The 27,830-nt window shown below is 37.8% G+C and overlaps 1 protein-coding gene across 4 annotated transcripts in view; it reads right to left on the reverse strand.

Annotated features, from left to right (window-relative positions):
- ITCH (itchy E3 ubiquitin protein ligase) overlaps positions 1–27,830 on the reverse strand; it is a 120,285-nt gene that overhangs the window by 72,015 nt on the left and 20,440 nt on the right. Inside the window, exons 3-5 of one of the 4 annotated variants that reach the window (XM_067012184.1) lie at positions 20,153–20,345; positions 18,501–18,606; positions 4,300–4,390 (exon numbers count right to left, since the gene is read on the reverse strand). In XM_067012184.1, the coding sequence (XP_066868285.1) occupies positions 4,300–4,369 (70 nt within the window). In that variant the 5' untranslated portion in view covers positions 4,370–4,390; positions 18,501–18,606; positions 20,153–20,345. Of the gene's footprint in view, positions 1–4,299; positions 4,391–12,151; positions 12,209–18,500; positions 18,607–20,152; positions 20,346–27,830 lie in introns of all 4 variants that reach the window. The other 3 variants (XM_059039031.2, XM_059039030.2, XM_059039029.2) reach the window with 3 other exon arrangements.

A 27,830-nucleotide genomic window follows, 5' to 3' on the forward strand; every position in this document is an offset into this window, starting at 1 on the left:
GCTGAGACCAGGTATGATTAGCAGTATGATGAACTGATAAGAGATAAAACCAGTTAAAGCAAGTGCTACCTCTGTGGTCAGAAGTCATGAGAGGCTACATGAGGCCTCTGTAGCAGAACTATGCCTTGGCTGGGCAGAACTGGATATAAACTTTTGACTTTAAAGTATGAAGGATTCTCCTGGTCTCTAAGCATTGGGAGCTAAATATACGGTGTTCTAGTAAATTTGGGGAAGTGCAGTAATGTTTAATTTCAATTTGTAATAACTAAAATAAGATGGTTTCTCTTCTTCAAATGATGAGTTCTGAGTAAGGACTGAGACTAAGAAATTTCTAGGAAATACCAAAGAATTTATTTTGCCCACGTAAGTATAATGCTAGCATACAACAAGCATCAAAACACAGATAAGCTCAGTATAATAGCTGAAGTTATACACAGAACATAATTAAACAGGAAACGGCTAAAGACAGGGAAGGATGTAAGAAAACAGACTTATGTCCAAAGTAAAGGACCCAGGTCATGGAATTGGAGATAAAGAATGGGCCTTCTCTGGTGGCGCAGTGGTTGAGAATCCGCCTGCCAATGCAGGGGACACGGGTTCGTGCCCCGGTCCGGGAAGATCCCACATGCCACAGAGCGGCTGGGCCCGTAAGCCATGGCTGCTGGGCCTGCACGTCCGGAGCCTGTGCTCCACAACGGGAGAGGCCACAACAGTGAGAAGCCCGCGTACCACAAAAAAAAAAAAAAAAAAAAAAAAAAAAAAGAATAAAGAATGATCCAAGAAATGCAAGAGTAAAAATCAGTGGAACCTGGGACTTCCCTGGTGGCACAGTGGTTAAGAATCCACCTGCCAATGCAGGGGACACAGGTTCACACCCTGGTTTGGGAAGATCCCACATGCCACAGAGCAACTAAACCCGTGCACCACAACTACTGAAGCCCACGCGCCTAGAGCCCGTGCTCCACAACAAGAGAAGCCACTGTAATGAGAAGGCCACGTACCTCAACAAAGAGTACCCCCTGCTCGCCACAACTAGAGAAAGCTCGCACACAGCAACAAAGACCCAACGCAGCCAAAATTAAAATAAATTTTTAAACATACACACACACACACACACACACACACACACACACACACACACACGTCAAGTTCTCCAAACAATCCATTTATCAACAGTACTATCATTTAATATTTTAAAACTGTTTTGCTACAACTTATAATACGTGTCATTTCTCTGAAATAAATTTTCTACTTGCTCTCATCTGGTAAGGGCCAGCAATTAGCAAACATACATTGTAAACAAATAATGCATGCATACATGTATTTAAGTGTGTAATGTACGTATGAAAGAGTTAAAGAAATAAATTTGAGCAGAACCACAGAGTAACATTTTAACTTTTGACCCTAAATTTCCCTATAAATCTTTTACACCAACTTTATTTATTTATTTATTTATGGCTGTGTTGGGTCTTCGTTGCTGTGCACAGGTTTTCTCTAGTTGTGGCGAGCAGGAGCTACTCTTCATTGCAGTGTGTGGGCTTCTCATTACAGTGGCTTCTCTTGTTGCAGAGCACGGGCTCTAGGAGCACGGGATTCAGCAGTTGTGGCATACAGGCTCAACAGTTGTGGCTCGCGGGCTCTAGAGCGCAGGCTCAGTAGCTGTGGCAAACAGGCTTAGTTGCTCTGCAGCATGTGGGATCTTCCCAGACCAGGGATCGAACCCGTGTCCCCTGCATTCGCAGGCAGATTCTTAACCACTGTGCCACCAGGGAAGTCCTCTACTTTTAAATAGTAGCAATGCTTCAAGCACAAACCTCCTTTCACAGTAACTCTAGTCAAATGCTGATCTCTCTTTCCCGACCAAAGTCATTATCTCTTCTCACCATTACCATATACCATGGCATTTATACTTAACACTTGCATATTTATGCCTTCCTTGAATTTTGGAAGATGTTGAAGAGCTTACCAGGAAAAAAAAACACTATGCTAATCCATTAACACAGACTAAAAAAATACAATGTCAATTAAGGGGATTTGTGCAGAAAAACTTAGTTCTGAGGTTTCTAGCACCAAAATCAAGAAGTAAACAATGAATTATGAAGGACACTTGATTCTAGTCAACTTGGCACTTTATTGTTCATTATCTGATGTTCTCCATTTGTCCCATATCTAATATTTTTGCTAAATATGTAAATAGCTTTTATCCATAATTCATGGTGTTTGTTTGTTAAAATGTTTTTGCCCTATACTTGTACATTCTCAGGAGTTTTAGACCCCAGATTAAAAGCTTATAAATGGCTAAGAATTATGTCTTCTTGAGGACATAATACATTTAGGCATTAAAGGTTTTTCTTACTATGACAGTAATGATAGCAAATAAGATAGCCAGTTTATGCAAAAAAAAGTCAAAAGGAATATAAACCTATTTATCTGGGGATTTAGATGACAAATAAGGACTCCTCACTTTACTATTTTACTCAGTTTTTAAAAATAAAAAGCATGTATATTACTTATGTAACCTGAAAAGTTGAAATAATCTATCAGAAATTGTTTAAATCAAAGGTTTTAACAATAAGCTGCCCCAAAAAAGAAGTCTTAAGAAGCCTAGCCCAATGTAAATCAGCTACTCAGACTAGCTTGAGAATGCGGAGGGGAGAAACAATTAGAATCTGGCTTTAGCAAAGAAATATTATTATCTTTCACTGAGAATCAGACATTGCTAAGGAAAGAGACTGGAGTTAGTGAAAGGATTCCCAAGAATAAATTCTAACATGCTTTCAACTTAAAGTGTTACTTTTATATAACTCAATCACTTTTAGGTTTTGAGAAGGACAATAATGATACAGTTTATGACCTCATATTCATAACCTAGAAGTGGATATAAGCCAGGTATAGTAAAAACTAAAATAATCAATAAATGCCATTAAATTAAAGGGAGAGAGACTAGGGTTCCCTTGTGTGATAGACACATACATGTCTGAAGAAAATCCAGTGCCTCACTTTGGCTAGTGCAAATAGCTTCTATTGATATATAAAGACCTACAAAGAGATCATATGGAGCCTGTAAAAGGTCTTAGCCCAGTTTTAAAGAAATTCAATACCATAGCCAAGGAGAAGCACTGAAGGTTTCTGAGCAGGAATGAACAAATCAGGAGGTATTTTAAGAACATTAATCTGAACGTGATACACTTGATTAGTATGGTTAGAGGAAGAAAGAAAGAAAGAGATATTAGGAAAGTAACAATAGCAACCAAAAAATTTAATAGGCATTTCTCCAAAAAACATCTACAAATGGCCAATAAGCACATGAAAAGATGTTCATCATCATTTAACCATCAGAGAAATGCAACTCAAACCCATAATGAGATAGCTCACATCCATTAGGATGTCTCTAATCAAAAAGATAAGCATTGCAAGGATGCTTACGAAATTGTAACCCTCATACATGACTGGTGGGAATATAAAGTGGTGTGAATGCTTTGAAAAATAATTTGGAATTCCTCACAAAGCTAAACATGGATATTACATGACCCAGTGATTCTACTCAAGAAAGTAGAAGGTATATATTCAAGAAAACTGAAAACATACATCTTCACAAAAACTTACAAACGTTCATAGCATTATTCATAATAGCCAAAAAGTGGAACCAACCCGAACATCCATCAACTGATAAATGGATAAAGTATGTCCACACATGGAACAGTATTTGGCAATAAAAAGAAATTAGATAATAATACATGCTACAACATGGTTGAATCTTGAAAACATTATTACGATAAGTGAAAAAAGTCAGAGACAAAGGCCACACATTTTATGACTCTATTTATATGAGAGGTCCAAAGTAGGCAAAGCTATAGAGACAAAAATAGTTAGCTAGGGCTGAAGGTTGTTGGGGAATATGGGGCAGGGGTTTCTTTCTGCAGTGGTGAAAATGTTCTAAAATTGACTGGTGTTGGTTGCACAACTCTGAGAATGTACTGACAATCATTGACTTCTAAATGGGTAAAATGAATGGTATGTGAATTATCTCAACAAAGCTAATAAAATCCAAATGAAAACAAAAAACAATAGCAATTGCCAAAGCATGTTTAATGGAAAAAACAAACAAACCCAAATCCTATACTATACCCAAGAATATCCTGAAATCAAAATGTAATTTTTACATATCTAAACATTATGTTCATTCATTCATTCAGAACCTGATACGTCACAGCCACTAAAGATTTTAAGATTTTTAAATTTTTATCTTGGGGGTGTGTGGGGGGGGGAAGTAAAGCAGTAGATCTTTTTAATACTTACCAGTTATCTGAAGTTGTGATTTCATGGTTAGGCTACCCATTGAACCAAGCTGTGATCCACTGTCAGACATAACACCAACAGGACGGCAAACCTGAACAGGGCCAAGGAAACACTATAAACATCAAAAATTCCCACGTGAAAAATATGTAAATAGTGCTAGCCAGGCCATTTCCATGTCCCACTGAAAGCCACACAATAACCAGTGGCCTTCACATTGCTAAATATAATTTTCAACTCTAGTATCCATCCTGCATTAACCTATCAGCAAAATCTGACATGGTTGATCATTCCTTCTTCCATGGTTTTTCTTCCTTTTAGTTCCCAAGACATATTCTCTAGGTTTATATCCTACATTACTGATTGTTCCTTCTTAGACTCCTTTGATGATTCCTTCTCTTCTCTCCACCCTCGTAATACTGGAAAGTCCTAGGGCTCAGTTCTTGGTTCCCTCTTCTCTCATCTCTCCATACTCATTTTCTCAAGGATATCATCCACTGTTATGGCTTTAAATATCATCTATATATCAACAAGTCCCAACTTTTATTTCTATTCCAGACTTCACTCCTGAATTCTAAACAACTTCACTTGGGTACCTAAAAGACACTCCGAACTTAACAAATCCAAAACGAACTCCTGATGTTCTCTGTAAACTATCTCAGTTGATGGCAATTTCATTCTTTCAGCAGCTCAAGCCAAAAACTTTGGAGGCATCCTTGACTCCTTTCTTTTATATTTCCTTTCCAACCTGCTGGCAAATTCTGGTGTCTCTATTTGCAAAATATATGTAGAATCTAGCCATTTCTCACCACCTCTACCACCAATCTGTTCAGACCCACCTCTGACAGCCATCTTTTTCCTAAATTATGCCCCTCTCTTAGATTAACATAAAAGGTCTCTCCCTTTTTTCACCCTTGTCTAGCTTTAGTACCTATTCTTAACACAACCTGGATGATTCTTTTAAAATGTTAAAAAGCTTTCAAAACCTTCCCATTTTACTCTGAGTAAAAGCCTAAATCCTGAAAGACCCTATATGATACATGCTTGCACTGCTCCCTACTTCCTGATCTTATTTCCCTGCTACTCTCCTCCCCTACTCAAGCACCTACTTCCCTATTACTCTTGAAATATGTCAGCACATTCTTGCCTTTAGACGTTCGTTCTACTTGTCTTCTTCACAATATTAACAGTCTGCTCCACTTATGATGATCATTTTCTTCTCCTATAAACTATGTGACCTTCTGACATACTAAGTAATTTACTTGGTAATTATGTTTATTGGTTTTGACTCTCTAAGCTAGAATATAAACTCCATGTGAATGGGGGATCTTTTTGCTTTGTTCACTGATGAAACCCAGAAGCCCAAAACAGGGCCTGTGGCTACTGAATTATACTAAATGAACACCTCTAACATATCTTCTTCAGCCCATAATCATGGAAGAGTTAATCCCCCTGTGGCAAGGGCATGATTCCTATACAAAAAAGATTTTATAACAAAGTCAGAACACTTGAGTTTGATTCCTGGCTACAACACTTACTATATGATAACTATTTGAGTTATATAACCTCTCTAGGTTCCAGTTTCCTGTCAGAGAAATGGGGATAATACCACCTCTACCTCACAGGGCTTTTGTAAGACTGAATGATTATATATGTGGGGAAAAAAATGCTCTGTGAATGTTTATTATTTATCATTAATACTCTTTGAATTTATTTATTTGTTTGTTTACTTATGGCTGCATTGGGTCTTCGTTGTTGTGCGCAGGCTTTCTCTGGTTGTGGAGAGCAGGGGCTACTCTTCATTGCGGTGCGTGGGCTTCTCACTGTGGTGGTTACTCTGGTTGCGGAGCATGGGCTCTAGGTGCATGGGCTTCAGTAGTTGTGGCTTGCAGGCTCCAGAGTACAGGCTCAGTAGTTGTGGCACACAGGATTAGTTCCTCTGTGGCATGTGGCATTTTCCCAGACCAGGGCTTGAACCTGTGCCCCCTGCACTGGCAGGCAGATTCTTAACCACTGCGCCACCAAGGAAGTCCCTAAATATGTTTTTAAAATAACCTGTTCTTAGGCTTCCGGGGACTTGATAAAAATTTTAAGAATACTTTGAGCGGGTCAAAGCAAAGATTAAGCTCAAGCAAAATTTACTCAGCACTCACTATTTGCCAGGTCCCATGCAAGGAATATACAAAACAATAAGGCAAAATTAGGCTTCCGTTCCCTGGTGGTCCAGTGGTTAGGACATTGTGATTCCAATGCAGGGGGCACGGGTTCGATCCCTAGTCGGGGAACTAAGATCCCACGTGCCACAGGGCAACTAAGCCTGTGAGCTCTATAGCCTGCATGCCACAATTGGGGAGCCCAAGAGCCACAACTACTGAGCCTACACCACAACTAGAGAGCCCCATGTGCCGCAACTAGAGCCCGCACACCACAACTTGAGGAGCCCATATGCCACAAGGAACAGTCTGCACTCCACAATAAAAGATAGCGCAGGCCACAATGAAGATTGTGCAACTAAGACCCAACGCAGCCAAATAAATAAATATTTAAAAATAATGTATGTACTGATACACATTAGTTTTATGTAATCAAAATTACTTATTTTAAATCCCTAAGAACAAAAAATACCATTTGTAAAGACAAACTATAGAAACCTAAGTATCAATTGGCAACCAGTTAAATAAATAACATATTCATACCACAGAATACTATGCAGCTATCAAAACAACTTACTAATGACTGAAATGGAATGATTCCAAGAACATTTTTTAAGTTACAGAATATATATAATGTGATGTTCTTTTTGCAAACAAAAACAAAGTATATATTCTTGTAGGTAAATATACTTATAAATAAAAGCAGAAAAAGTATACATCCCTAACTGTTTATAGTGGTTACCTTTGTGGAGAAGGGGAGAGGGTCTGTGTACTAAAGGAGGTGGTCATGGGGAACTTTGGTTTTGTATGTATTGCTTGAGTTTTTCAAAAGAAAACATGTAGCCTACTTGTACACTTTGAAACACAGGCAAGACAGAGTAGATTGAGAATCTACACTTCAAGTCCCATCTTTTCCCCTGAGCTCCAGACTCTTAAGTCTAACCATTATTTATAACTGCCCGCATTTTAACCAAAATGACTAAATTGAGGAGACTTTCCCTGGTGGCGCAGTGGTTAAGAATCTGCCTGCCAACACACAGGACATGGGTTCGGGCCCTGGTCCAGGAAGATCCCACATGCCATGAAGCAACTAAGCCCCTGTGCCACAACTACTGAGGCTGTGTGCCACAACTACTGAAGCTCACACGCCTAGAACCCGTGCATTGCAACCAAGAGTAGCCCCTGATCGACGCAACTACAGCAAGCCCGTACGTAGCGACGAAGACCCACCACAGCCAAAAAAAAGACTAAATTGAAACTCTCCCTGGCTTCAATAGCACCACCATCCATCCAGTTGCACAAGCCAAAGCTGTGGGCATTATCTTTCCCTCATTACCAAGTTCTAAAGATACTACCTGCAAAATATACCCTGATATATACCTTAAAATATATGCTTATTTTTCTCCTCTTCTTAACCATCTTAGTCCAAGCCACAAACACCCATCCCTTCCCTGTCAACAAATTACTACAAGTCACTAAATTGGTCTCCCTGCTTCTGCACCTGCTCCCTCTCCCTCCCACCACCCATTCTCCACACAGCAACTAAGGTACTCTTTTAAACAAGAAAGTTAGATCATGCTCTACTCTGCTTAAACATCCAATAATTGCCTATCTCACCTAAAATAGAATCTAAATTCCTCACCCTGGCTTACAGAAATCCCACTTCATTCCATCCATGACCTACTCTCTTGACTTCTCATATCATTCTCCCCCTTACCCACTGCAAATATGGATTTCTTTCTATTTCTTAAACACACTAAGGTCATTCCAGACTTACAGGCTTTACACTAACTATTCCCTCTGCTGGGAACGTTTTTCCCTCTTACCTTTAAATAGCTAACATCTTATATTCAGTTCTCAAGTTAATACTCAAATACTCAGAGATGTCTTCCCTGACTACTCAATCTAATGTAGCCATCCTATTACTTTCTATCACACCACTGAAATTTTTCTGATTAAATTTTTTACTGACTATAAGGTCCACAAAGGGAGGCAATCTTGTCTGCCTTGCTAATCAGTGTCTAGAATATTCCACATTGTTTTTCTTTAATTAACTAATGTCCGCAATTTATATTTAGGTTCACTCTTTGTGAACCTTATACAGTCCTATGGATTTTGACGAACACTTAACTGCCATGTATCCACTATTATAGTATCACACAGAATAATCTCACAATCCTAAAAATCCCCTGTACTTCACCTACTCATCCCTCTTCCCTCACTAAGAACCTCTGGCAACCACTTATCTATTTACTGTTTCTATAATTTTGCCTCTTCCAGAATGTCAGATAGGTGGAATCACACAATTTAGAGCCTCAGCCTGGCTTCTTTCACTCAGCAGTATGATTAAAGTTTCCTCCATATCTTTTCAGAGCTTGGCAGCTTTTTTTTTAAATTGCTGGGTAATATTTCATGTGTGTTTATTCCACAGTACATACATTTGCCTACTGAAGGATATGTTAGTTGCTTCCAGTTTTTGGCAATTATGAATAAAGCTGCTATTAATTATTCATGTTCAGGTTCCTTGTGGATGTTAAGTTTTCGACTCAATTGGGTAAACAGGACTACAATTACTGGATGATAAGGGTAAACCTATGTTTTAGTTCTGCCTAATGGTTTTCCAAAGTGGCTGTACCATTTTGCATTCCTATTAGGATGGAAGTAGAATTTCTACTGCTTCATATCCTCACAAGCATTTGGTATTGCTAGTTTTTTGGAATTTAGCCAGTCTAACAGGTGTATAATGACGTTTCACCATTGGCCTAGTTTGTAATTCCCATATGACATATGATGTTGAGCCTCTTTTCATATGCTTATTTACCATCTATGTACACTGTTTGGTGAGATATCTGTTCAGATATTCTGCTCATTTATTATTTGTTTTCTTACTATCGCATTTTAAGAGTTCTTTGTATATTTTAAATGTAAGTCCTTTATGTGTTTTGCAAATATTTTCTCACAGCCTATGGCTTCTCTTTTCATTCTCTTAACAGTGTAAAGGTTCCAGTCACCAATTCCCACATGTGAGTGAGTGCGGTGAGTAGGTTCCCCACACCAACAAGCAATTCTCCAACACCAGCTAAGTGTCCTACAATTTAATAAAAATCAGAGAAGAAATAAATATAACATGTTTTTATATATTTAAAAAAACACCAAAAAAACTATTAGAAACAAACAAATACACTAAGTTGCAGAGTAAAAATATCAATATACAAGTCTGTTCTATACACTAACAATGAATCATCAGAAAACAATTAACAAAAGTCTCATTTACAATTTCAACAAAAAGAATACCTAGGAATAAATTTAACCAAGTAGGTGAAAGACCTGTACACTGAAAGCTTTAAGACATTCTTGAAAGAAATTTAAGACAACACAAAAAAATGTAAAGGTATTCATGCTCAGGGACTAGAAAAATTAACATTTTTAAATGTCCGTATTACCTAAAGCAATCTACAGAATCAATGCAATCCCTATCAAAATCCCAATGACATTTTTCACAGAACTAGAACAACAACAACAACAAAATCCTAAAATCTGTACGGAGCCACAAAAGGCCCCAAATAGCCAAAACAATCCTGAGCGGGGGGGGAAAAAACCCAAAGCTCGAAGTATCATTCACTCTGATTTCAAATTATATTACAAAGCTATAGTAATCAAAACAGCATGGTATTGGCAGAAAAAGTGACACCGATCAATGGAACAGAATTGAGAATTCAGAAATAAACACACACATATATGGAAAATTAATTTACAAAACAAACATACAGTGGAGAAAGTATAGTCTCTTCAATAAATGATGTTGGGAAAACTGGACAGTTACATGCAAAAGAATGAAACTAGACCACTATCTTACACTATACACAACGTCAACTCAAAATGGATTAAGGACTTGAATGTAAGACCTGAAACCATAAAACTCCTAGAAGAAAACACGCATCAGTCTTAGCAATATCTTTCTGGATATGTCTCCTCAGGCAAGGCAAACAAAACCAAAAATAAACAAATGGGACTACATCAAACTAAAAAGCTTCTGCACAGCAAAGGAAATCATCAACAAAATGAAAATTCAACCTACCTACTCAGAGAAAATATTTGCAAATCATATCCAATAAGGAGTTAATATTCAAAATACATAAAGAACAACCAAAAAATAAACCACCCAATTAAGAATGGGCAGAGGAGGTGAAGAGACCCTTTTCCAAAGACATACAGATAGCAAACAGGAACATGAAAAGATGTTCAACATCACTAAGTATTATGGAAATGCAAATCAAAACCACAAATGAGTTATCACCTCATACCATTAGAATAACTATTATCAAAAAGGCAAGAAATAACAAGTGTTGGAGAGGATGTAGAGAAAAGGGAATCCTCATACACTGTTGGTAGGAGTGTAAATTACTGCAGCCACTATGGAAAACAGTATGGAGAGTTCTCAAAAATTCAGAATAGAACTACAATATGATCCAGCTACTCCATTTCTAGGTATTTATCCAAAGAATTCAAAAACATCTAATTTGAAAAGATATATGCATACCTATGTTCAATCCAGCACTATATACAATAGCCAAGATATGTAAACAAGCTAAGTGCCTATCCATGGATGAAGAAGATGCAATATATATATAATGGAATACTACTCAGCCATAAAAAATTCTTTTAAAAATAAAGGAAATCTTGGGGCTTCCCTGGTGGCGCAGTGGTTGAGAATCTGCCTGCCAATGCAAGGGACATGGGTTCAAGCCCTGGTCTGGGAAGATACCACATGCCGCAGAGCAACTAAGCCCATGCACCACAACTACTGAGCCTGTGCTCTAGAGTCTGTGAGCCACAACTACTGAGGCCCACACACCTAGAGCCCATGCTCCGCAACAAGAGAAGCCACTGCAATGAGAAAACGATGCACTGCAACAAAGGGTAGCCCCTGCTCACCGCAACTAGAGAAAGCCCATACGCAGCAACAAAGACCCAACGCAGACAAAAATAAATTAATTAATTTAAAAAAAAAAAAAAAAAGGAAATCTTGCCATTTGCAACAACATGGGTGGACCTGGAGGGTATTATGCTAAGTGAAATAAGTCAGACAGGGAAAGACACATACTGTATGATTTCACTCATATGGGGGGGGGGGGTGTAGGTGCAAACCAAACCAAACAAAAATAAGCACACAGAGAGAAGAGAGTAGTGGTTAGCAGAGAGCAAGTGGGGGAAGGGTGATATGGATAAAGGGAGTCAGCTGTACAGTGACAAATGGAAACTAAACTCTTGGTGGTGAGCATGTTGTAGTGTATACAGAAGTCAAAATATAATTTTGTACACATAAAACATATAATGTTAGAAACCAATGTTTTATTAGTCAATCAATGAAAAGGTTATCTGTCAAACCACTAACCTAACAGAACAGACTTCACTGGCTACACAAGACACAGAATACAGGACTGTAAAAAATTAGTTTGGAAAAGTCACCAAACAATCAAATGACAACCACAGGAAGCAGCAAGAAGAAACCATGAGATGGGGGAAGACTATGATTTCCAAAGTTGCCACATTATAACATTCAAAATGTTCAGTTTTCATACTAGCAAACCGAATTCAACAGCACATTAAAAGGATTAATACATCATGACCAAGTGGGATTAATCCCTGGGATGCAAGACTGGGTCAACATACGAAAATTAACGTGATCAACAAGGACCTACAGTATAGCACAGGGAACTCTATTCAGTATTCTGTGATAACCTATATGAGAAAAGAATCTAAAAAAGAAAGAATATATGTATAACTGAATCACTTTGCTGTACACCTGAAACTAACACAACATCATAAATCAACTATACTCCAGTAAAATTAAAATATTTTTAAAAAGGAAAGATATAAATGTGTTATACCACATTAAAAGATTAAGGGTAAAAATCACATGATCATCATAACTGATGCAGACGAGCATTTGACAAATTCAATACTGTTTCATGATAAAAACTATCAGATTAGGAATAGAAGGAAATTACCTCAACAAAATAAAAGCTACATATGAAAAGGCCACAGCTAACATCACACTCAAAGGTGAAAAACTGAAACCTTTTCTTCTAATACTAGGAACAAGATAGGATGCCCATTCTTACCACTTCTAGTCAACAAAGTACTGTAAGTCCTAGCAAAAGCAATTAAGGTAAGAAAAAAAAATAAAAGGCACCCAAATTGGAAAGGAAGAAGGAAAATTATCTCTGTCCCCAGATGACATGATCTTATATATAAAAAACTCAATAAAGGCTCCACACAGGGACCTCCCTGGAAGTCCAGTGGTAAAGAATCCACACTTCCACTGCAGTGGACATGGGTTGGATCCCTGGTGGGGAAACTAAGATACCCCTCCCCCCACAAAAAAAAGACTCCACACAAAAAACACAATATTGTAAATCAACTATACTCCAATAAAAATTCAACTGTTAAAAACTAATTTTTTAAAATATAGCAAACCTGCAAGATACAAAATTAACATAGAAAAATTAGCTGCATTCCTACACACTAACAATTAACTATCTGAAAAAAAATTAAGAAAACAATCCCATTCACAATAACATCAAAAATAAAAGATACTTAGGAATAAACTTAACAAAGAAGATAAAACTACAAAACATTGCTGAAAGAAATGAAAGATAAAAATAAACGGAAAGACATTCTGTACTCATGGATTGAAAGATAAAGTATTGTTAAAATGTCCAAAACTACCCAAAGTGATCTACAGATTCAATGAATTCCCTATTAAAATCCCAATGGAATTTTTTAAATAGAAAAAATCCTAAAATTCAAGTGGATCCAAATAGCCAAAATAATGTTGAGAAAGAAGAACAAAACTGAGATATCACACTACCTGATTTTTAAAATATTACAAAGCTACAGTAATTAAGACAGTATGGTACTGGCATAAAGATAGGCATATAGAGCAATGCAACAGAATAGAGTGCCCAGAAATAAATCCACAAATACACAGACAACTAATATTCAACAAGGTTGTCAAGAACACACAATGGGGAAAGAATAATCTCTTCAACAAGTGGTGCTGGGAAAACTGAATATCCACATGCAAAAGAATGAAGTTGGATCCTTATCTTACACCATAAACAAAAATCAACTCAAAATGGATGAAAGTCTAAAACATAAGACATGATACTGTAAAACTCCTAGAAGAAAATATAGGGGAAAAGCTTCGTGACATTGGTCTTGGCAATGATTTATTGGATATTACACCAAAAGCACAAGCAACAAAAGCATAAAAGACAACAGGGACTACACCAAACTAAAAAGCTTCTGCTCTGCAAAATGAAACAATCAGCACAGTAAAAAGACAGCCTGTGAAACAGAAGAAAATATTTGCAAACCATATACCTGAAAAGGAGTTATATCCAAAATACACGAGAAGCTCCTACAATTCAAAAGCAAAAAAACCCAAACAACCCAGTTTTAAAATGGGCGAAGGACTTGAACAGACATTTCTCCAAGGAAGACATACATATAACCAAAAGGTGTATGAAAAGATGCTTGACGTCACTAATTATCCAGAAAATGCAAATCAAAACCACGAGACCTCACCTCAAACCTGTTAGGATGGCCACTATCAAAAAACAAAAAACAAAAAGTGTTGGCAAGGATGTGGAGAAATTGGATCCCTTGTACACAGCTGGTTAATCTCTTATATTGAAAACAGAGGCAAAAATCGTCAACAAAATACAAGCAAACTGAGAATTCAGTAACATTCCATTACCAAGTGGAACTTTTGCCAAGACTGCAAAGTTGGATGAATATCCAGAAATCAACTAATGTAATGTATCAGATCAATAGAATAGAGGACAAAAACCACATCATCATCTCAACAGACACAGGAAAGGCATTTGACAAAACTCAACACCCCTTCATGATAAAAACACTCAAAGAACTAGGAGTAGAAGAGAACTTCCTCAACGTGAAAAAGGGTATCTATTAAAAAAAAAAAAAAAATCTATAGCTTACATCCTACTTAATGGTAAAAGACTGAATGCTTTCCCCCTAAGTTCAAGAACAAGAATGCCAGCTCTCAAAAATCATTTTTATTCAATACTGTACTGAAGGTTCTAGCCAGGGTAATCAGGCAAGAAAATGAAATAAAAGGCATACAGACTGCAGAGAAAGAAGTAAAAGTATCTTTATTTGAAGATGACCTGATCTTGTGTATAGAAAATCCTAGAGAATCCACTTAAAAATTATTAAACAGGTGGGAATTTCCTGACACTCGAGTGGTTAGGACTCGGCACTTTCACTGCTGGGGCCAAGGTTCGATCCCTGGTTGGGGAATTAAGATCCTGCAAGCCGTGTGGCTTGATCAAAAAAAAAAATGTTAAACAAGTTCAGCAAAGTTGTAAGATATAAGATCAACATACAAAAGCCACTGTTATTCTATACAGTAGCAATGAAAAATCTGAAAGTGAAATTAAGAAAACCATTCCATTTACAATAATACAAAAAAATAAAATACTTAGGAATAAATTCAACAAAAGAAGTGTAAAACTAAAAATTAAAGAGGACCTAGGGGGCTTCACTGGTGGTGTAGTGGTTGAGAGTCCGCCTGCTGATGCAGGGCATGCGGGTTCGTGCCCCGGTCCGGGAAGATCCCACATGCCGAGGAGTGGCTGGGCCCGTGAGCCACGGCTGCTGAGCCTACGCATCCGGAGCCTGTGCTCCGCAATGGGAGGGGCCACAGCAGTGAGAGGCCCACGTACCGCCAAAAAAAAAAGAGGACCTAGGGACTTCCCTGGTTGCGCAGTGGTTAAGAATCCGCCTACCAATGCCAATGCAGGGGACACAGGTTCAATCCCTGGTCCAGGAAAATCCCACATGCCACGGAGCAACGAAGCCCGTGCACCACAACTACTGAGGCTGCGCTCTAGAGCCTGCAAGCCACAACTACTGAAGCCCATGCACATAGAGCCCGTGCTCCGCAACAAGAGAAGCCACTGCAATGAGAAGCCTGAGCATCACAACGAAGAGCAGCCCCCACTCACTGCAACTAGAGAAAGCCCATGCGCAGCAATGAAGACCCAACACAGCAACCCCCCCAAAAAAAAAGATGACCTAGATGAATATAAAGTCATCCAATGTTTGTGGATTAGAAGACTTGACATTGTTAAGATGGTAACAGTCCCCCAAATGATCTACAGATTAAACACAATCACTATCAAAATCCCAACTGCCTTTTTGCAGAAATTCACAAGCTGATTCTAAACTTCATATGGAAATACAAAGGACCAGGAATAGTCTAAACAATCTCGAAAAAGAACAAGGTCAGAGGATTCACACTTCCCAATTTCAAAACTTACTACAAAGCTACAGTAATCAAGGCAGTGTGCTATTGGCATAAGCATAGATATACAGATTAATGGAATAGAACTGAGTTCAGAAATAAACCCAAAAAAAAAAAACCAAAAACAAAAAAAAAAAAAAAAAAAAAAAAAGAAATAAACCCAAATATCTATGACCAACGGATTTTTGACAAGGGTACTACGACAAACTTTTCAACAAATGGTCCCGGAACTAATGGATATTCACATGCAAGAGATCCCTACCTCACAACCATGGACAAAAATTAACTCACATTAGATCATACACCTAAATGCAAGAGCTAAAACTAAAAATTTAGTAGAAGAAAACAGGCATAATTCTATGACATTGCATTAGATAGACAATGGTTTCTTAGCTATAACACCAAAACCAACAACATAAAAATTGGATATAAATCAAAATTTTAAACTCTTGTGTTTCAAAAACACCATCAAGAAAGTGAGAAGCCCACCCACAAAATGGGAGAAAATCTTTGTAAATCATATATCCATATAAGTACTAGAATATATAAAGAGCTTTTACAACTCAACACAAAAAGACAGATGACTACAAAATTGTTAAAAGGACTGAAACGGCATTTCTCCAAAGAAGATATAGAACGACCAATAAGCACATGAAAGATGCTAAACATCATTAGCCAGAGACATGCAAATAAATACCACAATGAGATACCCACTTTACACCTACTTGGATAGCTATTCAAAATTCAAGATAAGTAACAAGTGTTGACAAGGATATGAAGAACCCTCACACATTGCTAGTAAACATGTAAAATAGTGCAGCTGCAGTGAAATAGTTTTATGGTTCCTCAAAAAGTTAAACACTGCATTACCATAGGTAATAGGCAATTCTACTCCTAGGTATATTCCCAAGAGAAAAGAAAACATATGTCCACACAAAAACTTGAACATAACTGTTTACAGCAGCATTATTCATAATAGCCAGAAACAGAAACAACTCAAATGTCCATCAACTAATGAACAGATAAATAAAATGTGGTATATTCATAAAATAAAAAGAAATTCAGCAATAAAAAGAAATGAAGCACTCATTAAATGTTATATCAGGGATAAACCTTGAAATATTATGCTAAGTGAAAGAAGCCAGTCACAAAGGACAATATATTTTATGGTTCCATTTATATGAAATGCCCAAAGTAGACAAATCTACAGAGATGCTAAGTCAATTATTGGCTGCCTAGGGCTAGAGCTGAGTGGATGTAGATTGAGAGTGACAGCTAAGGGGGCGCCGGGATTATTTGGGGGGCAATGATGTTTTCAAATTGATTGTGATGATGGATGCACAACTCTGAATATACTAAAAGCTACTGAATTGTACATTTTAAATAGGTATACTGTATAGTATGTGAACTATATCTAAATCAAGGTGTTTAAAACAAGAAACAAAATTTAGAGGAAAAATTTTTTCTAGACTAAAATATTTTACTACCAATAGACCTTCACTAGAAGAATTTCTAAAGGATGTACCTGAAGAATAGGTAGAATGATCCTCAAAGGAAGCTCTGCAACTCAAGATATAAAAGTGACTAAGGAAGTGGTAAACATTAGGTAAATCTAAAATATACAAAACATGGGACTTCCTTGGTGGTCCAGTGGGTTAGACGCCACACTCCCAATGCAGGGGGCCCAGGTTCAATCCCTGGTCAGGGAACTAGATCCCACATGCATGCTGCAACTAAGAATCCGCATGCCACAACTAAGAAGGTTGATGCCACAACTAAGAGCCCACATGCTGCAACTAAAGATCGCACAAAGAAGATCCTGCATGCCACAACTAAGACCCGGCGCAGCCTAAATATATAAATAAATAATTTTTAATAAAGAATTAAAAAAAATAAAATACACAAAACAATGTCTTATTTGGGGATTTAAATATACAAAGCTAAAATACTGAATAACAACATTAAAGTCAGGAATGGAGGTAACTGGAGTTAATTGTTCCAAGATCCTTGTATTGCTCAGGACAAGGCAAAGATATTGATCAGTTTTGCGAAGTTAATATGCAAGTCAAAATTTCAGGGAATTCCCTGGAGGTCCAGTGCTTAAGACGACTGTGCTTTCATTGCCCTGTGGGCATGGGTTCCATCCCTGGTCAGGGAACTAAGATCCCACAAGCCAGGCGGCAAACAATCAATCAATCAATTAAAACAATTTCAAAGAGAAGCAGTAAAAAAATAAAAACAGTGCACAAATTCCAAATCACTATGGAGAAAAAAATATGTGAGGGAAAAATGTATGAATCCACAAGAATGAAAAAGTAAACAAAAAAGAAAAAGAAGTATGTGGGGAAAGGACTTTCACAAAAAGATGATAGATTACACATGTGCACCTGAATCCCCTTTCAAATTTCCCCTAAACTCTGGTGAAGAAATTTTAAAAATTAAAAAAGTAATAATAGTAAAGGTCAGGAAAAACAGAAGTAGAGATAACAACAAACAAGTACAATAAATAACTTCAGTAAGCTACAAAGCAGACGGACCAATGTTATTTGACAGCACACTCAATGAACTAGACTCCTGTCCTATGTTGGCAACAGGGAAAAGTCAAGAACCAAGATGGTTTGTTTACTTGCAGTGCCAAGAGAAGATACCAGTCAATTTTGGAAGTAGGAAGTAAAGTTGGGACACAGAAGCAGAACTGGTTGAAAGCTGCTTACCAAGCATTTTGATTCCTAAATCCCCTACTTGACACCAAAAGGCTCAGGTCTGGTTTTTTTTTCCTCAATCATCTCTACAATGGAAGATGCCAGGCACAGGTGAAGGCTGAAGAACAGTATCAAGAACACAAGAATTAAAGGAACATATGCAAACAGAATGACTAAATTCCCATCCTTTTTTCCCACTAGGCTCCCAGCTCACTGTAGCCAAGGCTTAACCACCCAGGCAGGAGATAGGACAAGCCTTCTTATCAAGTTCCCCAAACAGTCCACCAGGTAACCCTATAGTGAGGTTCTCAGTTAACAAGCCCTCTCCTCTACATGCACTCACAGCCCCCAGAGTCTGCCCACATTCTTAAACATGATAAAGTTGTGGAAAACTTCTATCAGGAAAAGTGATGCCAAAGAAAAGCAAAATATATTAATATCCTCAGAGAGATGAAAAGATACTATATTCATTAAACAAAAACAGAGTGCCATTTAAAAAAAATTTAGGTAAAGAAGTAACTAGCTTGAAAACTCTCCCCAACACCAGTTTGGTCAGCTCTTGAGTAGTGTGAAATTGCAAGATCTGTACACAGAGCACTGGAATTGGAAATCAACTGATACCTGCACTGCCAGGCTGACAAAATAACTTGGTTGCCAGGGCTATGCTGTAATCTTGAATAATTTTGCAGCTTTAAACTACTTTTCGGTCCTTGTGAGGAATGACTAGCAACATGTCCTGTTTTTCCTTTTGAAACCTGACTATGCAGTTGAGCTTTCCATTCTTTATTTTCATAAACAACTTTACATTAACCTCCCATTACCTAAAAAACCTTACAATTTGGGAGAGTCTAATTAATATAATTTCCATGGGAATTCCCTGGTGGTCCTGTGGTTAGGACTTGGTGCTTTTCACCAAGTGAATCCGTGGCCTGGATTCAAAAAATTTCCAAATACACTATGGGTAGATTCTGAATGACTGATGTGGTCAGTCACCTAGTTAACAAAGCCCAACATATAGGATTAAGTAAGTACTATCACATGCACTTTAGTTATTAGATCAAAGAATGTCTTCAATCTGCTGTTCTGCAAAGTTTTTCTGTAAAGGGCCAGAGAGTAAATATTTCACAGTTGTGGGGTGTATGATCTCTGTCACAATTGCTCAACTGCCACTGTAGTGTGACAGTGGTCACAGACAACACATAAAATGTATTTTATTCCAATAACACTTTATTTATAAAAACAGGCAGAGGGCCAGATTCCTCCCATGGGTCATAGTTTGCTAACACCTGATCTCAAGCATCAAAGTGAAAAAAGATAACATCCTACATACATCACTATGATGGCTTAAAACTGGGAAATATGGAAGAGGCAAAATTTCTTAAGACATTAGAATAAAACAGTTGGATATGGGTGGAATATCTTATAATTAAATTTTTTTAATTAAAAAAAATTAAACATCTTCCTCTTTATAAACCCATTACTATTCCCTTCATTTGGCTCTCCCTATACTATCGTACTCATTTCAGTATTTCTCTTTGCCTTACCCCAATCTGTCCACAGTGTTGTCAAAGGATTTTTAAAATGAACTTTCTATACTTCTGATGATCTGCCATGATCCTGGCTTGCCTATTCTCTTATTTCACATACCATTCTCCCATACATACCCCATGCTCCAATCACACAGAAGTGAAGTTCTTCATTCCCCAAAATGTCATCTGTTTAATACTTCTGTGATTTATTTATCCTGTTCCTTCTCTTCAAACTTTGCCCCGCAATTTCCCTCAATTCCCATTCATCTGGTCTTCTCTTATCCGTCAACATTCTGCTCAAGCATCTCATCTGGTAGCCTTCCCTAAACTTCAAAGCAGAAATAATTAATTTCTTCTTCTAGTCTACCCTATAGCATGTATTCCAAGAGATATTATAACACAGTAATTAAATGTGCAGTCTTTGGAGTCAAATAAATCTAGATCCACATCTCAGCACCACTACTTAAGCAAATTATTGAATTACTTTCTTCACCCATACAACAGGGATAATTGTAGTTTCCGTTTAAAGGCTGAGATAATACCTATAAAGTCATATAGAAAGGCATAAACCCAGTTAAGTGTTCAACAGCTGTCTCTTATTATCTGTTTGCAAATCCCTCTCACCTTTCAAACTGTCTTCTTGAGGTCAAGGCAATTCATCTTTACATCACTAGAACCTTACAGAGTATCCGAAGTATATTAATAGTAAGCTCTCAAATATATGTTGAATCAAAATAAACATGAAAAAGTTATTATACTCAAAATGAATTTTTCTCTAACTCCTTGAATGTAGGATATCTTTCTTACTGAGACATTAAAAGGCTTAAAAATATCGATTACAATCCAAAGCACTCACCATTGTCCAGCATTTCTCCAAATAAATGGGAGCACTAGTAACCTATACATGAGAGCCTCTTTGTGAATAAGTGAGGTAATAAAGGGTGATTTTGCTGTTGTTGTTGTTCTTAGGTCTATAATGACAATATAAAAGCAGCCAACAATTATACTCTGCAGAAAGCTTCCCATCATAATAGCAAACAGCACAGATTTACAAAGAGGGCTTCTGCCTACCTAGAAATTAAAATGTGAGGGAGAGCCATAATAATCAGAACTACAGAAAACTGACACAGTACTCTATTTTTTAAAATATTTATTTAGGCTATGCCATGTCTTAGTTGCCGGCACGCCGGATCTTTTTTTAGTTGCAGCATGCGGACTTCTTGGTTGCGGCATGCACGTGGTAATCTAGTTCCCTGACCAGTGATCAAACCTGGGCCCCCCGCATCGGGGAAGTCCCGACACAGAGTCTTACCCTCTGGACCACCAGGGAAGTCCCGACACTGTACTCTCTATATGTAAAAATTTCCTCACATGAGTAAGGAAGTACAGGTGGTAGTAAATAATTTTGACTTTGTGGGGAGGGGAAATTCAGACAAGATGACCCAGAAGACAACCACTTGTGGGTGAAAAGACAACAGGAAGAGAATAGGGGACTTCCTCAAGATTAGTCAACTAACAGGTCACAGAGGAGAAATCAGCACAATAGAAAAAGAAGTGACTATAAAAATCAACAAAAGGGGCACCAAACCCTAGCTCTGCTGTTACATTAGAAACAAAACTTGTAATTCACAGGCAATGTGAATGTCTTCACAGAAAACCCAAAAGACTACATAATAACCTAGAAAACTGACCAGCACCATGGACAAAGTGAAAAGTAGAAAAGTGAAAAAAGGCAAAAAATTTTATCTCAAAAGCCAACTAGTTTGGGGTAACTATACAAACTTGTGAACATAAAACATATTCATGACAAAGCAACACAAAGAGCAAAAAACGAAACACAGGAATTCCCTGGTGGTTCAGTAGTTAGGACTTCCGTGCTTCCACTGCAGTGGGCACAGGTTCAATCCCTGGCTGGGGAACTAATATCCTACAAGCTGTGCATAAGGAAAAAAAACGAAAAACAAAAATCATAACCAGGGTTGGCACCCTTGGAATTCAGATGGAGTTGAGAGAGAAAGAACATATTAAAAGATTTGAACTCTTGGTCAGTTAGAAGTCAACAGGAATAAACCAGGACTATACTAGGCAAAACATGAGATACAGTCACCCTAGGTATGCGTAACAGGTATGGAAATTTAAACTGCTAAAACAGCGGTATAAAAGAAAGTATTAAATTCAGGAGGCTGCTATAAATCACAAGCATCATAATAACAAAAAATAATTAGTTTGTTGAATAATCACATGCTAGAAACAGTTTTAAAGAATTCTACATGTGGTAACTCATTTAATACGCTCTCCCTGAAGTGGGTTGAATAGTGGTTCCCAAAAAGATATATCCACATCCTATTCCCTGAAACTGATGAATGTGACTTTATTTGGAAAAAAGTGTCTTTACAGATATAAGTAAGAATCTTGGTACTTCTCTAGCAGTCCAGTGGTTAAGACTCCACGCTGCCAATGCAGGAGGCGTGGCTTCCATCCCTGGTCAGGAAACTAAGATCCCACATGCCGGGTGGCAGAGGGGAAAAAAAAAATAACTATCTCAAGGTAAGATTATCCTGGATTATCCAGGTGGACCCTAAATCCACTGACAACTGTCCTTATAAGAGACACAGAGGTGAGAAGAGGCCCATATGAAGACAGGCAGAGATTAGAATCATGCAGCCACAAGCCAAGGAATATCTGGAGCCAAGAGAAGTTGGAAAAGGCAAGGAAGAATTCTCTCCTAGAGCTCTGGACAGAATGGGGCCCTTCTGACACCTTGATTTCAGACGTGTGGCCTCCAGAACTGTGAGAAAAAAGGTTTCTGCTATTTTAAAGTAGTTTTTAAAAATATTTATTTTTTATATTTTTGCATCAGGTCTTAGTTGCGGCACACGGGATCTGCTGTTGCAGCGCTCTGACTTCTCTCCACTTGTGGTGTGCGGGTTCCCTCTTCTCTAGTTGTGGCGAACAGGCTCCAGAGCATGTGGGCTCTAGTTGCCCCTCGGCATGTGGGATCTTAGTTCCCTGACCAGGGATGGAACCCACGTCCCCTGCATTGGAAGGCAGATTCTATACCACTGGACCACGAGGGAAGTCGCAAGTTTCTGTTATTTTAAGATGCTAAGTTTGTGGTAATTTGTTACAGCAGTCACAGGAAATTAATACACTCCCTCTTAAGGTAGATATTACTACAACCATTTCATTTTAATGATGAAACAGGCACAGAAATGTTAAGTAATCTAATAAACCAGATTTTCAGATAAAAATAAAAAATATTAAAATGTCATAAAAAACAGGAACAGGAAACACTATTTGGAGGCTTGTCACGGGGACTGAGTTTCCCAGCAAAATTCAGCTAAGCTTAATTACGAAGGAATGAAAGAATCATCATTTTAGAACCTCTAATGTAAATAACTGAGCCAGGCAAGAACAGATGTTAGCATTTTAAAAAAATAAATTTATTTATTTATTTATTTATTTATTTTTGGCTGTGTTGGGTCTTCGTTGCTGTGTGTGGGCTTTCTCTAGTTGCAGCGAGTGGGGCAGGGCTACTCTTCGTTGTGGTGTGTGGGCTTCTCATTGCAGTGGCTTCTCTTGTTGCAGAGCATGGGCTCTAGGCACACGGGCTTCAGTAGTTGTGGCTCAGGGGCTCTAGGGCACAGGCTCAGTGGTTGTGGTGCACGGGCTCCATTGCTCCGTGTCATGTGAGATCTTCCCAGAGGGATCAAACCCGTGTCCCCTGCATTGGCAGATGGATTCTTAACCACTGCCCCACCAGGGAAGTCCCAGAATTTTAAAATATGTCTGCAAACTATTTGACACTCCTCCCTGACAACGATGGAACCTAATATCCCATGCCTTTTGTTTGAATGTAGGCCAGATTTAGTGACTCTTCTAATGAACAGAATGTGGCAGGAAGTGACAATATGCAACTTCAGAGACTATATCATTAAAGGTAATGCCACAGCACACAATGTATAAAGATGCATTTTGTGATATCAGTAACTGAAATCGGTGGTAACAAAGCAGTAAAGGAGCAGTTTTTGAACGTCATTGAAATTAAGCTGTTATAAATTAGAGTATTATAATTTTAGGATGTTAAATGTTATTCCCATGTAATTCCCATGGTAACCACAGAGAAAACTGTTATAGAATATACACAAAAGGAAATGAAAAAATAATAAAAATGTTTCACTACAAAATATAAACTAAACACAATGACAGTCATGAAGGAAATGAGGGTCAAAAAAACTATAAGGCATATAGAAAACAAACAGTAAAATGAGAAAGTCAGTCCTCCTTTCTCAGTAATTACATACAAATGGATTAAACTTTCCAATCAAAAGACAGATTGGCAGAGTGAATTTAAAACATGATCTAATTGAGAATTCCCTGATGGTCCAGTGGTTAGCACTCCGTGCTTTCACTGCCAAGGGCTCGGGTTCAATCCCTGGTCAGGCAACTAAGATCCCACAAACCGCATGGTGTGGCTAAAAAAAGATAAAAATTTTTAAAAATAAAAATAAAACATGATCTAATTATATGCTGTCTACAAGAGACTTACATTAGATCCAAAGACACCAACAGGTTGAAAAGTGAAAGGACGGAAAAAGATACTCCATGTAAACAGTACCCAAAAGGGAGAAGTGACTATACTAATATCACATAAAATGGACATTAAATCAAAAAAGGTTATGAGAGACAAAGGGCATAATTTATTAAAAAGGTCCAATACAGCAAGAATATAATAAACATTTATGTACCTAATAACAGACCATCCAAATATATGAAGCAAAAACACATATTTAAAGGGAGAGGGAATTCCCTGGCAGTCCAGAAGTTAGGACTCCACTCTTTCACTGCTGAGGGTGCGTGTTTAATCCCTGGTTGGGGAACTAAGACCCCGCAAGCTGCACAGTGTGGCCAAATTTTAAAAAAAATTTTTTTAATAAATAAATAAAGGGAGAAACAGACATTTCTCAGCACATTAAAAGGATTATATGTCATGAACACATGGGACTTATTCCTGGGATGCAAGGATGGTTAAACATATGAAAATCAACTGATGTAATGTACATTAACAGAATGAAGGGAAAAAAAACACATGACTGTCTTAACTGATGGAGGAAAAGTACCTGACAAAATTCAACACCCTTTCATGATTTAAAAAAAAAAAAAAAAGTTAGGAGTAGAAGGGACCTACCTCAACATAATAAAGGTCATATATGAAAAACCCACAGCTGACATCATACCCAACAGTGAAAGAATGAAAGCTTCTTCTCTAAGATCAAGAACAAGGCAAGGATGGCCGCTCTCAACACTTCTATTCAATACAGTACTGGAAGTCCAAGCCAGAGCAATTAGGCAAAAAAAAAGAAATAAAAAGTATACATCTTGGAAAGGGAATAAAAAATTCTGTTTGATGATGATATCTTATATGTAAAAAACCCTAAAGATTCCACATGCAAAAACTATTAGTACTAATAAATGAATTCAGCAAAGCAGTAAGATATAAAAAATCAATACAAATGAGTTGCATTTCTATACCCTAACAATCAATCTGAATAGGAAATTAACAATTTCATTTACTAATAGCATCAAAAATAAGACACTCAGGAATTAACTTAATCAACAAGGTAAAAGATTTGTAACCTGAAAACTACAAAACACTGCTGAAAGAAATTAAGAGACACACAAATGGAAAGACAACCTGTGTTTATGTACCAGAAGTCTAAATATTGTTAAGATGTCAATACTATCCAAAGCAATCTACAGATTCAATGCAATCCCATCAAAATCTTAATGATGTTTCCTTCAGAAATAGAAAATCCATCCTAAAATTCATATGGAATCTCAAGGGACCCTAAATAGCAAAAAGAACCTTGAAAAGGAACAACAAAGTTGGAGGACACACATTTTCTGATTTCAAAACTGATTACAAAGCTACAATAATCAAAACAGTGTGGCATAAATACAGACATATAGCCTTATTCTATTGGAATAGAGAGTCAAGAAATAAATTCTTACATATATGGCAAAATGATTCTTCACCCCAACCCCCCTCTCCCACACCACTCCCTGGCAAAATGATTTTTGACACGATGCCAAGACCTTTCAATGGGGAAAGGACAGTCTTTTCAACAAACAATTCTGAGATAACTGGATATCCACTTGCAAAACAATGTTAGACTGTTACCTACCACCACTTACAAAAACCAAAAAAAGGAGCCCACCTGCTGCAACTAAGAAGCCCACGTGCCACAACTAACGAGTTGATGAGTCACAACTAAGGAGCCTGCCTGCTGCAACTAAGGAGCCCACATGCTACAACTAAGGAGCCCACCTGCCACAACTAAAACCTGGCACAACCAAATAAATAATAATTTTAAAAAAAAAAAAACGGGTCAAAGACTTAGATGCAACAAAGACCTAAAACTATAAACTTTTAGAAACAGAGCAAAAGCTTCACAATACTGGATTTGGTAACAATTTTTATATGTGACACCAAAGGCACAGGCAACAACAACAAAAGTAGACAAATTGGACTTCATGAAAATTTAAAACATGTCCAAAGGACACTATCAAAAGAGTGATAAGGCAACCTACAAAATGGGAGAAATTATTTTCAAATCATTCATCTAAGGGATTAATATCCAGAATATATAGAGAACTCCTCACTCAACAACAAAAAACCCAAGTCAATTCAAAAATGGACAAAAGATATTTCTCCAAAGAATGGCCATTAAGTTCGTGAAGATACTCAACACCACTATGCAAATCAACACCACAATGAGATACCACCTCACACCCATTAGGATGGCTATTACCAAAAATAAAACCCCAGAAAATAATAAATGTTGTCAAGAATGTGGAGAAACTAGAACCCTCGTGCATACTGGTAGGAATGTAAAACAGTAATAAGCTGCTGTGGGAAACAGTATAGCATTTCCTAAAAAATTTTTAAACGGAATTACCACATGATCCAGTAATTTCACTTCTTGGTATATACCCCCCAAAATGGAAAGCAGGGTCTTGAAGAGGTATTTGTACATAGCAGCAGCATCATTCATTATGCCTAAAATGTGAAAGCAACCCAAGTGTCCATTAACAGATGAATGGATAAGCAAAATGTGGTAAATACATACAATAGATTATTATTCAGGCTCAAAAAGGAAGGAAATTCTGACATGTGCTACTACGTGGATGAACCTTAAGGACACACTTTGTTAAGTGAAATAACCAGCCACAAAAAGATGATTCCGCTTATATGAGGTACCAAGAGTAGTCAAAATCAGAGACAGAAAGTAGAATGAACGGTGGTTAACTGGGCTCACAGGAGGAGGAAATGGGGAGTTACTGTTGATTGGGTACAGAGTTTCAATTTTGCAAGATGAAGAGATCTGGGGGTGGATGGTGGTGATGACTACACAATGATATGAATGTACTTAATACCACTGAAACATATACACTTAAAACTGATTACTATGGGGCTTCCCTGGTGGCGCAGTGGTTGAGAGTCCGCCTGCCAATGCAGGGGACGTGGGTTCATGCCCCGGTCTGGGAAGATCCCACATGCCGCGGAGCGGCTAGGCCCGTGAGCCATGGCCACTGAGCCTGCACGTCTGGAGCCTGTGTTCCGCAACGGGAGAGGCCACAACAGTGAGAGGCCCGCGTACCGCCAAAAAAAATGATTACTATGGTAAATTTATTATCATGTGTACTCTACCACAGTTTTTTTAAAAAAATGCAATGTCACTCGCTCTTCTGGGTTACTTGTTATCAGGGAAACAAGCTATGTGGCAAGGAACTGAGGCCTCCTGCCAAGAGC

The sequence above is a fragment of the Kogia breviceps genome, chromosome 14, assembly GCF_026419965.1.
Source record: "Kogia breviceps isolate mKogBre1 chromosome 14, mKogBre1 haplotype 1, whole genome shotgun sequence".
Classification (NCBI taxonomy): domain Eukaryota; kingdom Metazoa; phylum Chordata; class Mammalia; order Artiodactyla; family Physeteridae; genus Kogia; species Kogia breviceps.